The sequence below is a fragment of the Pinus tabuliformis genome, chromosome 3_1 (assembly GCF_031772625.1).
Source record: "Pinus tabuliformis cultivar Carrire ecotype Pingquan chromosome 3_1, CPIR1, whole genome shotgun sequence".
Taxonomy (NCBI): Eukaryota; Viridiplantae; Streptophyta; class Pinopsida; order Pinales; family Pinaceae; genus Pinus; species Pinus tabuliformis.
In genome coordinates, this window is record NC_142301.1 from 929,855,509 (window position 1) to 929,873,516 (window position 18,008).

At 37.6% G+C, this 18,008-nt stretch overlaps 1 protein-coding gene across 1 annotated transcript in view; it reads left to right on the forward strand.

Moving 5' to 3' along the window:
* The first annotated feature begins 1,420 nt into the window (after positions 1–1,420).
* Positions 1,421–18,008, forward strand: part of LOC149190802 (prohibitin-1, mitochondrial-like) — a 65,823-nt gene continuing 49,235 nt past the window's right edge. Inside the window, exons 1-3 of the mRNA XM_089412267.1 lie at positions 1,421–1,687; positions 1,783–1,978; positions 13,036–13,152. Coding sequence (XP_089268393.1) covers positions 1,799–1,978; positions 13,036–13,152 — 297 coding nt within the window. The 5' untranslated portion in view covers positions 1,421–1,687; positions 1,783–1,798. The remainder of the gene's footprint in view (positions 1,688–1,782; positions 1,979–13,035; positions 13,153–18,008) is intronic.

Below are 18,008 nucleotides of genomic sequence, written 5' to 3' on the forward strand. Positions count from 1 at the left end.
GAGCCCAACATAATTAAAAAAGTAAGAGCCTCCTTTAAAAACTCTCATTTTATCCTTCAAGATGGAAAAAATTACTATGAAGAACACTATTGCTCCTAGCTCCAAATTTGTTTGTTCGTTGAGGTTCCATTTATTTTGGATCCAATTAATCAAGGACTTTTTATAGGGACATAACCCAATGAACTTGCATATCAAAGCATGATCCCGCCTATATTTTACATATTCTGCTATCTTATTGGATATGACCTCATATTTTGGATCTTACACTGCTTTGGGCAGGCAATACCCTTGAATTTTATTTTGCGAAAATGCTTAAAGCAATGCTTTCTTTGAGTGATTAGAATCTCCATTTCCTTCGTTGAAGCTTTGAAAATGACACAAATGATGAGGAGTTTGGGAGAGATTGTTAGTTGATCCAATGTTCCTACGAACTCTCGAGACAATTTGACTACAAGAGGGGGTCAAACCCCCTCTCGCAGAACTAGCCATGAATGACTAGGCATAAAAAACCTTACGAAAGAGCCCTAAATGAAAAAATCACCTTGTTATTAACATTGAACTCTTATTGCTTTGTCTCCTTATGGGATGATGGGGTGATTGCCTCACTAGGATGTTATCCCCTCCACTTAGTTTTAAATCCCATGGGGGGACACCATGACCCGTCATAGTAACGCTGGAAGAATAGGCATCCCGTTGGAGTTTGGGATCCCGACTCCAATTTTCGGTGGTCTTTGGACGTCTCGGTCCTAGGCTAAACTATGAGTTTTTGATATATGTGGTTTTCACGTTGTTGCATATATCTAAAAAGATTCTTTGGAAAAACATTAAACTCTCATTGCTTTACTAGATTTTTTTGTTACATATTATTTTGAATATATACATGTTTAACTTATATAATAATTTATTTTATAATTAATAAAAATTTAAAATAAAACTATCATTTAATTATTTTTCATATATATTTTTAACAATATAAATATTTGACTTAAGTCCATTTTTAACAGTTTAGAAATTCTTTTTCAAAACTAATGGTTTTATTCTAATTGTTAAAAATATTAAAAGTCTCTACATTGTTTTATTCTAATGGTTAAAAATATTAAAAGTACATTGATCTCTCTATTTAATTTAGTACCATGATCTCATAAACCACTCTCTATCTTCCACACTAAATAATTCAAAATGCGTGGACAAAAAATTTCCTTATTTAATTTTTACCGAAGGAAAAAAGCATTCAATATAAAATATATTATTTGGATACCTATAAATATTTATCAACTCTCTAAAAATTGCTATTGTTATATTCTATAACCGAACTCTAAATACAATAAAAGGAACTTTTAAATTTTCACAAATTGTTAAAAGTTCATGGTGGAACTCAACCTTTTAATTAGGAATTCAGATGGTCCTCTCAAATGGACAGCATGACCCCATTGACCGATTCAACATCCGATTAACAATATCTTATTGCCCCAAAGTGTCGTGTCTGAAAATTGATGCTTAGAAGGGTTTTGCAAGGATTTTGTTGGCAAAAGCATAGCGGCCGCCAACAATTTGATGAAGTACATGGTCCATCTTCCATAACAAAGCAGCTTTTGGGCAGGACTAGCAGTCGGCAGTCGGATCAAGCAAGCAGAGGTCGACTCTTACATAAGAAAGCAAGTGAGCATAAGCTGTTCGAGTAGGTCAGGTAATGGAGTATTATATAACGCCCACTCATCACTATTATTTATAATTTTTGGGAGAGTGTATGTTATGCTAAGGCAGGCCTGTTTATATCAACAGGAAGAGGAGGAGGAGGATGAACTTTAACAATGTAAGGGTGCCGAATGTGCCTGGAGGGGGAGGAGCTGCATGGGCGCTAACTAAAGCCGTAGTGCTGGGTGGGCTCGGCCTTTACGGAGCTCTAAACACTCTGTACAATGTTGAGGGCGGTCACAGGGCTATTGTCTTCAATAGGATTGTCGGTGTCAAGGATAAGGTGCGCACTATACGTGATTTCACTTCTCTTTCTATTTTTCTTTTCTTTTGAAGATGCAGGGTCAATTTGTCTCCAAACCTAAAACCTAAGTTCATTCTGTCTGAAGATGTAGGACTGGAGCTCGGCCTCAAACCTGAAAACTAAGTTTATGCTTATTAAGCATCCATGTTCTCACCATGACTCAGGAGGTCCTAGGTTCTAATAAATTTGCCATAGATCTATACGGCCAAACAGAAGTGTACAAGACTTCCTTCCATATTATGAAAAAGGAAAAATTTCCAACCCAACTATTTTGGAGTATGAATTTAGACTTTAGTGCTGGGAGTACAGATTTTTGCAATGAAAATAGAGGAGCAGGGTCTCTTGTGGAATGCTTATCAGTCTTGGTATGCATGGAGTTAGATTGTTAGAGTGATGTGCAGAAGGGTTAAGCATGCCATTCCCCTTGTTTTTTTTGTCTTCCCATGGATTGGTTCCTCAGATAAGTAAAAATCTTAATGCAGAATATCAGGAGGAAGAGGCGGCAATTGGAGAGACAAAGTCATAGAAAGGAGGACTTGTACCATGACTTACGCCTAGTAGAATTCTATCGGTTGTTCCTATTTTTTTGAAGTTTGACTTATTTACAGGCCTTCATGGATGCCTTCATCCCATTGATGTAGATGTTTGCATGGAACAGATTTTGCTCTTTTTGTTCACAAACTCAATTTCCTGCTCGGTCTATGACACATTATCTTATTCCACAAAATTGACATTTTAGTAGCAATTATTATTGTTAAACTATGTAGTTGGAATCAGCTTTCTGCAATTGCCGAAGAATGGTTTCGCTGTAATAAAAACCGCCTAGCCAGGAACCTCGCTTGGGGCATTACTCAGAAACAACTGAAGCCATTATTGGTCTGCAAGAAACGATCAAGAAATTTGGCAGAAATATTGGGTAGCTTCTTGTAGAGTTTCATTCTTGGATTATTTCTCTACAAAAACAGCACAACATAACCTAATTTGACTTAATGTTTAAAACTGACTCTTTAGTAAGCCTGATACTGACACACTATGAAAATAGCCTGGCTTATAGTTAATATGTAAGAAGCTTTGGATGGAGGAGTTGATAAACTATGTTTGCGAACATTATAAAAAGTTCAACTTATGCAACAGGGAAAAACGTGAGCATGTATGGAAGAAAGGATTAAACCTTTCAATCTACACAAGTATTAATACATCAAGTCTATCACTGCAAGTGGACCAATTAATTTCAGAAAGCTGAGGAATTTTCAACCTAAGATAGGGCGAGCAAGCATAGCAAGTTAATCTCTGGAGCTCTACGCCAGTGCATCCGCAACTGATCCGCTTCCATCCCTACAGAACCAGTACTAGGTCCGCCTTGGATCTGTATCTAGTATCAATATTGCATTAATCATTATCGGGATAATATTGGCACGAGGAAAAAATCGGAAAAAATCAGGAAAAAATCTGGAAAAAATCGTTTGGTACAAAAATATTCATTTTTTTTCATTTTTTTTAATATCTAAACCATCTACAACATAAAATAAATACACTGACACATAAATATGGTAAAAGAATTAATATATAAGATATTTAATATCATTTCTAGTGCTAAAATCACACATAACAATGAATCATGTCCTGAATAGTAAGTCTTGACTCTTGAGTCCCAACTCAGCCTCAAAATATCAACAAAAAATATAATAATGTATCTCATGAGTCATAATGTCATATACAATAAAATGAACAAAATAACTAAAGTCTAATACTATTGATTTCCTTTGCCCCTCTTGCGAGAAAATGCCACAGCTTTCCCTTTCCCTCTAGATGTAGATGCTGGTGCTGATGGAGTTGGCAGTGGAGTCAGCTGTGCTCTAGAAGCTGAAGAACTAGAAATAGGGTCTATAGGAGGTAGACCATGTCCTCTACTAGTGGTAGGGGTAGCTCGGGCAGGTGGTGTCACCTCCTCCTCCTGTTCCTTCTCCTCCTCCTCCTCCCCCTCCACTACATCCTGCACTAACCAATCATCAGTAGACTCCATGAGAGGTCTCTCGGCCTCAACTCTCCATGCAGCAGTGGTGTCAATCCCATCCAATGAGATGGCCTCCATATCAGGTGTCCTCTCAAGTTGCCTCACCCACAATCGAAGATTGTAGTAGACGTAGACCATGTCATTAAGTCGCTGGGACTCCAACCTGTACAAAGATCATGAAATAATAATTAATAATTATAAAAAAATTATTGTTTAATGAATTCAAAAATTTATTTGGAAATTTGCAATATTTTAAATGTTTAAGTGTTAACCTGTTGCGCTTCTTGTTGTGAATTTTTTCAAATACACTCCAGTTGCGCTCACATTCTGAGGAACTACATGTTTGGTTGAGGATTTGAATGGTAAGCTTTTGCAGAAGGGGTACCCTAGTACCATACATTCTCCACCATGCATCTACAACAAAATTACAAATAAAATTTTAAATAAACATAAGAAAAAAATGGAATTTGAAGAGAATGAAATTTGAAACAAAGTTACAAACTAAAAAATACCTGGCATTTTAATCGTTCTATCAGTGACAGCCATGTCAAAGCCAAATGTGCCACCTGCCATCCTATATGTCTCAATTTCTTTAGAGATCTTTATACGTTCTGCTGGAGATCGCACCATCTTCTGGATACAGGATAAGAATCCATCCATGATCTCAGCATCAAATACAAACCCACATGCGTAAGAAAATGTGGGGTTCAGGAAAAGCCCAATAGTATGAATGGGACGATGGAGTGTGTTGTTCCATCGCTCATCAATCACTTCCCATAGGAGGAGTTGTCTCTGAAACCCCTCATCTCCCTTATCATCATAGTAGGCCCGAATGGCTTCTTTGGCCCTGTCCATGGCCTCATACAAATAGCCCATTGCGGGCTTCTCACCATCAACTAACCGAAGAACCTTTACCAAAGGTTCAGTAACGGTGCACACCTCCTGCACTCCCGCCCAAAAGTCTTCCTGGTATGAAACGAGTCTGCATACGGCCTCTCCCTCTGGTTTGCGGCTCATTGGCAAAGCACGCCACTCCTCTGAAAGAAACATTCTCTTCACATCCCACATAGAATTCAAGAGGGATTGAAGAGATATGAAACTGGTGGCAAACCATGTAATGGCGGGGCGCACTAACTCTTTGTTGTTGGTGAATCTTCTCATCAAGCTAAGCACAGATGTATGGTTAGATATAAATTTTGTAATCCTTTTGGATGACTCAACAATATCTTTGACAAAGGGAATTTTCCCTATGTCCTCCAACATCAAATCAATACAGTGTGCAGCACAAGGTGTCCAAAATAAAGTAGGATGCCTGTCCATAAGCATCTTGCCAGCAACAACATAATTTGCAGCATTGTCCGTTATGACTTGGACAACATTTTCTGCACCTACCTCCAAAATAAACACATCTAGCAAATCACATAAAGTTCTGCATCTTTGATTTGTGCAGATGCATCAACAGATTTGATAAACATAGTCCCCTTGGGACAACTAACCAAGAAGTTTATAAGGGTTCTCCCCTTTTGGTCAGTCCAACCATCTGACATAACAGTGCATCCTGTTTGTGCCCATGATGCCCTTAAATCCTACGATTTTTGGGTGCAATCAAGCTTTTCATTTTGAAGAATCCGGCCTCTGAAATCATGATAAGAAGGGATTTTGTACCCTGGGCCAACAGTTGCAATAGCATCAATAGCAGGTTGGAAAAATGGATTATTCCTTACAATGCTGAAAGGAATATCACTCCAAAAGAGAAATTTTGCCAGCTACTTGTCCAATGTCAGCTTGTTCTTTCTCAGTTCTTTTTAGCATTGAACTGATAGATGGCTGTGAACTAGGTGTGGTTCGAGTCGAGGAACAAAAAATGATGTGGCAACTACCGGATTGGTTGATGCTGCAGTAGAACCAGTGCCACTTGCTTGTTCAGATGACTTTTTTAGTTGCCTCTTCACTTCTTCTTTGGCCTCTCTATTCTGGTCTAAAGTTTCCAATGCTTTCATGGCTCTTTGGATGAGTTCAGGATTTGTATTTTTGCAAGGCCCTACATCAAATCGAGGTATTTTTGCAAGGTGATACTTCAATTTGTACACCCCTCGACATATGGTGCTCACACAACTTGCAAGTCAAGTTTAGTCTATCATTCAGAGCATTAGGTTCACCATATTCCCAGAAAGGATCCAATTTCCTTGGCATGTTTGATTTTAAACTTTGAAGTTGAAAACTTGAATGGTGTTTCGGTGAAGTTGCGAACCTATGGGAAAATAAGGATTACAATTTAGTATTTACAAGTTACAAACTTACAATTTAGTATTTTAATTTTTACATTGTACAAAAACTAAAAAAAAATTACATACAATTTAAGAAACCCCATTCCAAATCCAACCAAAAAAACTAAAAAAACAATACATTGGACAAATGTTAAAAATCCCATTCCAAACCCAACCAAAACAACTAAAAAAAATTACATTGGACAAATGTCAAAAACCCCATTCCAAACCCAACCAAAAACATTGAAAAAAACAAAAACAAAGTTTCAAAACAATGAAAACAAAAAAAAATTGGTGCCCATACCGTTTTTATGGAGATAATCGGTCTCCTCCTTAGCACACTCTTTGATTTTCTCCTCCACGCAGTTGATTTAGCTCTAAAATGGCAAAATCTCCAAGCCTCTCCAACACTCCAAGTCTCCACAGCCCTCCGTGCGCTCTGCTGTCCAAATGAAATAAAAAAAATCGTTTTTTTTCCTTTTAAAATCGCGCTGCCCCGACCCTCTGCGATTTTTACGGAAAAAATCGTGTATTAAAAAAAAGTCCGAGTACTACTCGTGATTTTATCTTTTTGCTGAAAAATCGCGAAAAAACGATAATATCGCGATTTTAACAACTGTCTAGTATAGATTCGTGTTCTTAAAACAGATCCAAGTGGATTTGAGGACGGCACTACTTCACATCTGTTTTTTGATACACATTGTACAGAACGGGTTTTACCGAGGCCCAAAAAACCTTCTAAAAAAGCAAAAAAATCTAAATAAAAGCAAAGAAAATTCTAATGTATAGAAGATGGCAAAAAGACCAAATTTTAACGCTTTCTTAACATTCAGTGTCTCGACAACTGAGTTCCCTTGGGCCTTCGGTTATGGGGAGTTTTAGTTAGCCGTGGGAGTTTTCTTCAGCATAGCCGGTGATTCTGAGCAGAAAAATTACTTTAGTATACACATTAACATTTTGCTGAGTAGCACATGTCAGAAAGCGACCCATGTTAAAGACGACTTTTGGTTTTGAACTGTGAGGTTACGTTTGCTTTTTTTCATGTTATTGCCCACATATTGTTAGAAGCCAACAAATAGGTACATGGATGACATGAAGCAGAGAAAATTGACTGAGAGTAACGAGTTTTAGATGCCTGGAACGTGGTGAGTGCAAATATGGTAGAATACCTTTATGTAGAAATTTCAAATTGGAGGCTAGTTACCATGGAAAACTGAGTCTATTGTTTTAGACAAGTTAAACTTTTGTTCATGACAGTCTTGAAAATCCTCAAGATGCAATATGACATGCACAAGAAAGAAACATTAGCACTTAAAGAGAGAGGAATCATATGCATGGTTGTGGAAGCTGGGGTGTTTTAATAGTTCACAAACAACTTTGGGAAAAAGCCCTTAATTAGCCACATGGGGCCATAATGATGATATCCAATCTGGTAGTAGGAATATGGCGCTTGTCTCAGGAAAGAGCTTAGTCACAATACATTCAAAATGAGAGCATGCGAGAATAATAATATTATCATGGATTGGTGTAGTATATGGTGTTGCAAATATTTTTGGTAATAGACCAACTGTGGTATTAGTATTGGTACAAAGAAAACATATTGTCATACCATCTGCTTCAAAATTTAAAAACTATGGCTTGCATATACAACAGTAACCTCAAACCAAGTGAATAAGAGACATTAATGTGTTGCTTTGAGGATAGGTATTATATTGGGGTTTTTATGCGGCAGAGAGGTGGCTGGTCAAAACTAAAGAGAATGTCTCACATTGTGGAATTATGGGCTCACTCAAGGGCGTATAGGTACATGCCTAGGGATGAAGGGTTGGGGTGGTTAATTAAGTAACTAGAAATGGTCTCAAGTGTAGCTGAAGCAAAGGGAATTACCTGGTAGGAGATGGGTAGCCTCTACCTCCCAAATAAGTGAAAATAATCAGCCTGGCCATACAATGAAAGGGTTCCACCGAAAGGGAAGAATTTAGGAGAAATTCTTCTTTCTCATATGGTTATGGGGTGCTTGAGTTTCCTCCTTCAGCTAACCCTGTTTGTCTAGGATGGTTGCCCCTTTTTATTTTTCTTTTTAAAAAAAGAAATTGACACTATACTGTTTGATAACTTGCAGCAGGGTTTGAGGAGGTAAGCTTCTCCTTCCAAAATGATTGAACATGGACAAAAATGATGGTGTGTATATGCTCTAATGCCATAAGCCGTGCCAAAAATGTCTCAAATGTATTTACTACGTAGAGAACCCATAAGCATTATCAAGCAGAGAACCCATCAACGTTGTCATGCAGAGAACCTGTGAACATCGTGCATGCATGGGAATTATAAATGGAACAAAATCAAAATAAAACACTAGGAGGTGAAATGGAGTAGAAATGAGGAAAGGAAGGAAGGGATTGTCCCAAAAAATGTCACACGGACAGAGCCATAACAACTACACTAGTCAATAAGCTAGCTTTTAAGCTAAAGTGCTCTTCCAAGAAGTTGAAACTGTGCATACTTGGGTTGTTTATCTACTATACTGTTTGCTAATAACCTCGGGACTGTTACAATGCATCTACCAATTGTAATTTCTTGCTGTTTTCCTCAATATGCTAGGGTTTGAGCTGGCCAAAGCATCATTCAATGTGTAGAAAGAATGAGTATGTGGGTTGGCCACTTGCCTTCAAGGTTTGCCATCCTTGCATTCGTGAGGCATACATCCCGAGGCATGCCTCGGGATGTACCTCATCAACCCAACATTCACCACTATGACAATATTTACCATGTTTACCATGTATATCCTTTCCTATTTGTGAGACATTCAAAATTTGCAGAGCTTATCTATATGCCACAAATTATACTGTATGTCCAACACAAGTCATATAGTGCCCAAACCATATGCCAAAATACAAATATTTGACAATTCCTATTATAATTTTGTGACGTGTCTTTGAAATAGATAGGGAAAAATTTCATTAACAACCTCAATATATAAACCCAACACATAATAGAATGAGAAATGCTTCACCTACGTCATACAAAGGTAACTCCTTTATCATATTTCACTTGCTTTTAAAGAAATGAGACCTGCCACGAAGAAATTTGTCATGTTCCAACGATATCAAAATACAATACTTGTGTGCATTGATAATCGAACAAAAGAGGCAAGATGATCATTTTACATTCATTAGTAGGGCCATTCTTCCAGGTAAGGTTAACCAGGAAGCCATCAATGAAACCAACACATCAGATTTGAGTTTTCTGCCAATCGGCTGTCTTAAATGCAAGACATTATAGCACATGTCAACATCCATAATAGTCATAAAGTGATGAACATTCAAACCAATCCGCGAGCCACAACTCTTTATTTCCTGTAGGGACCTCACCTACTTAAAAGTTTCTTTATTTTATTATATTAATTTTTTTGGAAGAAAGTTGAGTTACAATGGCTTGCACAATTTTTGTAGGGTGAGTCATTCATGAATCAACACCCACCTCATTGGATTTCATATGGAGAAAGTAGAATTTTAGATTCCAACAAAATCAACAGTTTTTCAGATTTTGGGATTGGAGGGATTGCAACATTTCCATTGGATTTTGTCGTGTACGAGGGTATGGATCTAGCATTTAATCAAGAACACCAAACCCTCTATGTACCTTCATGTTAGTGGCATTGATTGTTGAACTCCTCTATCATGGCCCTAATAAAAATTTAACCATCACTAAAGAAAAGCTGGATTTGACATGTTAAGCTTTTTCTATCTCATTTTAATGCCTAGAGGGTGATATTGATGACGAGGATCCCAATATAGTTAACAATTTCAAAGATATGTAGTTATTTGTTGTAACATGATTTTCTTGGGCCTTGGAACTTACTCATTTATTCATGAATTTGTTTTTGTATTCTAAATTATAATGTTAAAACTTAAATGTTTTCTTTCAAAGTTTCAATATATTTTTCTAAAATATATCTCTACCTGTCTATCTATATATATGTGTGTGTTTCCTAATTTATTGGGGGTCATGTTTCTAGCGCATTCTCATTTCAAATACACGTTTTCGTTTCCCCCTGTACCAAGCAACTTAGGAATGAAGTTCACAACCTCTTGACGTTGTTCTACACATTGAGAGATTTCCAATGACATGAAGATCACCTCAATCAAAGCTTGTATGAGGAAATTATGCTTCCTGCAAGCTGATCCATCCTATAGATCACTTTGATATTTAGTGGATTCTAAGTCAACACTCATTACCCATGTGGAGGTAGTTACATGTCAACTTTGTCAACTTTCAAGTAGAGTCTAGAGGGTCCAAAACCTTAACCTTAATAATTAGTTGAGGCATGGAAAATGTTGAAAAGTGTAGCTTGGGAGGTACTTCCACTACCCTTGGGGTACTAGGTTTGTGTGGAGTTGAACCACAAAAATGAAGTTTTGTGGGCAATGCACCCAAGTGGTTGGCTTTGGACACAAGTTGGTGGGCTAAAGACCCAAAGGAAATTATTGTTTCTTGTAATTATTGAAAGATGACACCTTGAGTGAAGTCAAGAGCCCCTAAGTCAATTATTGGGGAGGTATAAATAAAGGAGACCTTGGAGAAGTTTCAACACACAATTCTTTTTTGTGATTACATCTGCCCTAGAAAAGGAGACACATACCTCAGGAGGAGCCGCAGCTTGGAGAGAAGAGCATCTTATGGTTTGTCTTATGTTGAAGAAGGCAGAGTATACTCAGGAAAGGAGGCTGAGTTTTTGTGTGAAGTCTGTGTCCTAGAGGCTAGAAGAGGTTTGTCCTTGTCAAGATAAGGAGCTGAATTTCTTTGTATGAGTCTACTTTTGTTTGTGTATAAGGGGGGAGGGCAGAGCCCTGAAGGAGGTCTAACGTGGCTTAGTTTAGCCTGTTGTGAAGGGCTGCAAGTCCTCAAGAGCAACACAAGACATATCAAGCTTCTTCAAAAATTGCCAAGGATACAATTTTAGATGATGGTTGGTGGGAGAGGCTAGATCTTACCATTAAGATCATGGACCCTATCATCCACGGTTCTAGAATCTAGTATCTACGCTATTTTGTATTTGCCATCAACATTTCCATCTATAGTAGCAATGACTCAGTATCTATGTAATACATTTTGATTTTAAAGAGTTAATGAGAAAGCTGCAGTTTATGGTTCTAATTTCTCGCGTGCTTATCATTTTGTCATCATTGATATAATATTAGTTGTATGATTGAATTTGTATCACCATCATGTAAAATTGTAAATGTTTTAGTTTCTAAATTCTAAAGAGACTTGAATCTTTGTCTATAGTTTATTTTTGGATGTGTAATATTTCACTAATTTGTTTTATATATAGACACACACATAATGTGTCCGTGTCCTGTTTCTAGGCTCATTGTGTCTTGTGTTGAACACTTATTTTTGTGTCCTCCGTGTCATTGTGCCATGTGACTTAGGTTGATCTTCAAATCAAGTGATAAATGGCTCAAAATATGACAGAGAGTGCTTTATGAGCTTCAATGTGGTATGTCAAGAGAAGACCCATGCAAGTGAAAATAACCCAAATGTGCCTCGGAGGATGAGTAGTGCTTGGGGATAAGTGAACTGCGTCAATATCTGTGAGACTGCCATGAGAAATGTGAAATGCCTGAGCCACTGTAGAATCATATTCAAGAGTCCATAGCAATTACATAAGATGGGGGGGTCCATGCTAGGCATAAGATAAGTGTTCGTCTAAATAGGTATGCTAACCTTTACAACGTACAAAGAAATGAAGTGAATGAAACTAGAGGTTCCCCTAGATCATGTGTTCTAGTAGATCTATCCCAAGATGCTCACATACCTACCTAGATCATAAATGACCGACTACAAAGGGGTCTGCCATCAATGGCGACTATCCATTGATGGCGAGTTACTGCCATCAAGGGATAGTCAGCTGGAGCTTAAGAGCAATGCATATCTTGAAATGGGGACTAAAAGGACGTGCTGTGACTGACCACAAAATGTTTTATACTACCACCTAGGCCAAGCACTTTTTTATAAGTCATCCAAGCATGGCCCAATACAATACATTAGTACAACAATAGTCACACTTTTGGCTCATCATGATAAAATAGATAAAACAATCTGTCCACGTGATGGGTAAAAATGTTGGTTGCCCTGAAATGAATATGATGTGTAACAGGGCTTACTTTGCCTTTATGACATCACAGGAAAGGCAATCTTACAGCTTGTTCCAAGTAGATTGCTAGGATCTTCCAGAGACTTAAGGTTTCTGGGGACTGGTGTTTTAATAATAAATTTTGGAAATTTTTGTGTGACTATCTACTGTCTTTATGCTCTAACCATAAGAAACACGTGAATTCGTCTGAAGAATGTGAGCGTTCGGTGAACTGAGCTGTCAACCATTAAAAACTGGTTACTGATAAGGATGCCTTTCATCACTTCCTTTGTATCTTGAAGAATTGTGACAGATATGAGCAATGTCTTTATGCTTACTTCCAGGGAACAAAACCTGTTGAAGTGATTAATCTTTTGTGACCTGTATCTTTTGTGTAAAAAGCTTCCAGAGTGCAATTTTAATTGAGCATTTACATAACTTATGGCACTGAACTGTTTGTCCTTGTCAAACTGTAGCAATGTTAGAACCCAGGACATCAACATGTAATTAATCAGCATAGGGTGCATATTGTCACTTGTGAAGGACAATTCAACTAAACATAGGTATTCTAAATTTTTATTTCTGCAATTTCTGAAGTGTTTGTAATAACTTGCAGGTATATCCAGAAGGCACACATCTTATGATGCCTTGGTTTGATAGACCTGTCATTTATGATGTCAGAGCACGTCCCCATCTTGTAGAAAGCACTTCAGGCAGCCGTGATCTTCAGATGGTAACCATTTTATATCTTTGTTTTGTTTTTTGATTTTAAGATGCTTCATATCGTGTTAGGCTTTTTAAAACTAGTATGGTGTATTGAGTTATGGGTTCTGCTAGTTTTCTTAGCAAGGAAAAAGTGCTATTTATTAGATACTTTTTGGACAAGAAAAATAATTTTTCCATTAACTTAGAAAATAAATAATACATACTACATATAATGCAAGTGCCAGTAAGCCCCTGGCTAGGGTGTCAGGGACAAGGGGTGGCTAACCACCAACTTGCAGGTTGCAAGGACAGCAAGTGGGCAGTGGACTAACCGGCGGCACGAGGTTCACACAAATGTAATCAGCCTGAGGTTGACTGGCAAGAGGCAGGACAGCCAACCCAACACTAGAGAACATTTGCTAGGACTCCACCATGAACTGTATTCAAACCAGTGTTGCATTACTCGCGATAAAATCGCGATTTTATCATAAAGTCGCGGTTTTTTAAATCCAACAATAATATCGCCTGATAAATACAAACTTTTTTTTCGTCGATTTTTGATTTTTTTTTTGTTTATTTCTTTAATGTGGAGGAGGTGACACAAACTACCCAAGCTACCCCTGGCACCAGTAGAGGACGTGGTCTACCTCCTGTAGCTCCTAGTTCTTCAGCTTCTAGAGCACAGCAGAGTCCATTGCCAACTCCACCGACATCTACATCTAGAGGGGCAGAGGAAATCCGTAGTATTAGACTTTAGTTATTTGGTTCATTAACTTCATTTCATTGTATATGACTTTATGACTCATGATATGAGATACATTATTATATTTTTTGTTGATATTTTGAGGCTAACTTGGGACTCAGGAGTCAGGGGTCAGGACTTACTATTCAGGACATGATTCACTGTTATGTGTGACACTGTGATGTAACACTAGAAATGATATTACACATTTTATATATTAGTTCTTTTATCATATTTATGTGTCAATGTATTTATTTTATGTTGTAGATGCTTTAGATATTAAAAAAAAAATGAAAAAAGATTAATATTTTTGTATTTTCCGATTTTTTCCCGATTTTTACAATTTTTTTCTGATTTTTTCCCCTCGCCGATAATATCTTGATAACGATTGATGCAACATTGATTCAAACAAGTCACTATGGAGTGGAGTGACTCTGATCTTTGACTCTTCATTTTGCAAGAAGGTGATTTGATGATTGAAGTTTTTAGCAGAAAAGGAGCTGTGATTTGGTGGGTTGAATATGTCGTAGAGATGGCGGCTTATAGGCAAAGCATTGCTCAAAATTTTAGTGTGGCACTCAACTATGAAAAGGGGAAGCAGAAGAGGCTGGCTAGGCATGGTTGTTCCAGCAATGTAATGCTCAGAATTTGGTGGGTGCTTGGGCTTCTTAAGTGACTCAGGTGGTTTGTGATGTTGGTGGCTTCTACTGAGGCTTTATTTTCAATGTTTTTCAGACAAGTGGAGGCTATACAGAATAGTGTGAGTGAAGCATCATCACCCTCCATTTGAACTAATTGCCAAACAATTGGTGGTCTGTATCTCAAACACTGGGTTTTCGAGAACCGGTGAGTCCAAACACACCTAGACCATTGACCTATACTGGCATATTAAGGAGCTCATAGTCTGTGCTATGGAAGAAACAACCAGGACAAGGCTATCCTGGATAGATTCGATGCTCTGGATAGTAATTATGACCAAATCATTAAGATAATCTATGTTTATGAGGCTGTTAGTGAAGGTAATGAGGATGGTGTCGAGGACATAGAGGCAGCTGAGGTGGCAGTGGCAACCATTAAAAAGAAGAATGTTCAGGCCAAGGATAAAGCCAACAACCCAATTGAACGGATTGATGTTGTCATAGATTCGTAAGAATGACATCTTGGTGCTCTGACCATCTCAGTTTTTTACAGTTCTTTTGAAATTGACTATCACAGCTCTTTGTTTGTGTCTAGTATTTTTATTTCCAACTTAAAGTCTCAAATCCTCCAGTTTCGGAGAAAGATGAATTCTAATAACAACACATTTTTTGAAAGTTGAGGTGCAGCCTTTATTGGGGACCACCCTCAGCAAAGAATGGATGTATTTCCTTATGTAAATAATTAATAGATGAGTACCTGACATACAAAAGAAGCTAAAGACAAACTCTGTAGACCTCAAACTTTCTTGAGGATATATATAGGGGACCACTTGAAACGTTCACTTAGGGTTTCCAACTGAGTTTTCTTCCTCGATGTTAGCAAACGGTAATTTCATTAATGTCTACAAATGTCCAAAGAATATGTCAATGAGCTAAAATGTATGGCTGGTGATCACTGGAAAGTGGGCTTAATGCAAAGATCACTCCCACATACTAAAAGATGAAAAAGATACAAATGAAAGTATGAAGTACAAGAACAAAGAGTAATACATGTCATGGGTGAATTGAAGGGGTAAACCCTTGAAAGAGAAGAGACAGTACTCAAGATCGAAGATAGAAATAGAGGAAGAGATGGGAGAATGGATATCATTATCCTTGTCATCATCAATTATTGTGAAGCAGCCCATGCAAACCTTGATAGTGTCCTTTAGAGAGTGCCTTGCAATTTGAGCTCAGTCCATTGATTTGTTGGAGTTGGCATGCTTTCTCGACTTTGTTCTTGTCCTAACTTGTCAATCTTTCTTTTTTATTGTGTAGGAGTTGACTCATTTCCCTGCTCACGAGGCTATGGGTTGTTGAACTCATTGTTGTTTTCCTTAACCTATATTCTCTACTTCCCTACATTTGCTTTCTACTTCGGAATAGGGCCAAAAGGAGTCCACTTTGCTTTTTTGTCACTGTTTGGACTCTGCTTTTCTTGCCTTGAACTCCTCACTAACTTTGAGGCAAGTCAAATTTGAGTTGCACTGTAGTGAGCCTACTAATCGTCAACTTCCTGTAAGTCTCTAGAATTTCATTGTTGGGGACAACCCTAACTTTCTTGTTATATAAATTGGTGATTGTTTAAAACACAAGTTGGCACTACAATTATAGAAATAGGTTATCCCTCTTGCACAGATTAACCAACTCTTGCACAGTTTCACCAATCTTTGTTGATTCAGGTGCTTTGCAGGTCTAACCAAGTCGATTTCTCTTGGGTAGAATATCCAATAAGGACCAACATGGTTACTGGTGGATTGATTACCGAAAATCTACCATTGATAGGGGTTCTGAATCCTTACACATCCCAACTATTATTCCTTTAGTGCTTAATCCACCAAAAGAAGTGTTATAGTAGGAAGTATAAATCAAGACCCTCATGGAAACTCTCAAGCACATGGATGTTAAGATCGAGAATATTGAGCTTGAAAATCAACACTTAAAACAACAAATAAAACAATTTGAAGACTATAGAATCCCCCAGCCAACCATTATGGGAGTGAGTACAAAGGTGGGGGGTGAGGGACCCTGAAGCAAGTTGGGGTAAGGAGGTGCTAGTCCATTCAGTAGTCCCATTCATTTGTGAAGAACAATGCGTGTGGGTGGCTTATGCTTCATCAAGTATTGGTATTAGTGTTCATGTTGCATGTGTGATTTGTGGTAGGGTTGAAATAGTTGAGCATGTAATTTGGAGATGTCCATCTAGCAAGACCTTTTGGGCATGGTTTGAGGCTGAATTTAACTATTTTTCACTGTTGCACTTTCTTTGGAAGGTCCCCTCTTGGGGGAACTTGGATAATTAGAGACAATTGCAGTTCATGGAACACAATTTTGTTTTTTGCTATTTTCTTTTTGTGGAAATAACTATCTCCTCTTAGCATAACGGAATTCACGTACATTAAGTAGGAATAGGATTTGCTTGCTAAAGTCAAAACAAAATTTGTCCACAAAGATGTGGACTCACTTTGATTGGCCTTTCTAGGAGAAGAAATTCCTTGATATACTATTATTAGATTGTTGTACTCTTTTTGTTCTAGGATGTAACTCTTTTTTCCATGAAGTATAATATATGATGGTTTCTAAAGAAATAAAGATAAACATGCTGATTGAAATTTGTTGCAAGAAAACTTGAAGGATGAGGTGGTTATTTGTCTAGTGTCCCTACATGAATAAGTGGATGGGTATTGGTGCCCAGTTTAGGTGGTTAAGGGGAAGAAGGAACCTTTGTTTGTAAATACCAAGTTTGAAAAGGGAAGGCACTTTGTATTTGAAATGCATCAACCTAGATAGAGTTTGGTTTTCTCAAACACCACCTTCCATCTTTCATTTCATCTTCTGGAATATTGCTTGCATGCCTAAAGATCCAAAAAGTTGCTCATTGCACTCATTAAGATTTTTCTTGTTGCTGTTTTTATGAGACTACATGTGAGGGATTTGGGAAGGACAAAGAACATATGAGGTAGATAGGAAAGCAAACAAATGGATTGTGATTTAGAACAATTGGGTTGTGATTAGAGTCCCTCCATCCTTCCATTGGTTTTGGTCTTGCATTGTTTAATGACACTCTCATCAAGTGAAGGATGGGACAACCTATATCTCCATTACGTGCGAGACTTGTGATGGTTTAGGCTCCTTGCTCCTTGGAAGACTACATGCATACCTTGAGAGCTAAGAAGTAGCTCGCTTCACTCCCTATTAAGATTTTTCTTGATGTCAATCTTATAAGACTATAGATCCATGTTGCTTGGGAGCGGGAGCGGGAGCGACCATTTTCAGAAGCTCCCGGTTTGGGAGCGAATCCGGGAGCGATTTTTTAAAAATATATATATATTTTTATATTTTTTAATTTTTGATACATATATGTCAACAAAAACATGTAGAATGATGAATTAGACATAAAAAACATAAAAAAACATAGATTGATCATTGAACCATATCACATCAATCATCTAGAAATTATAATCG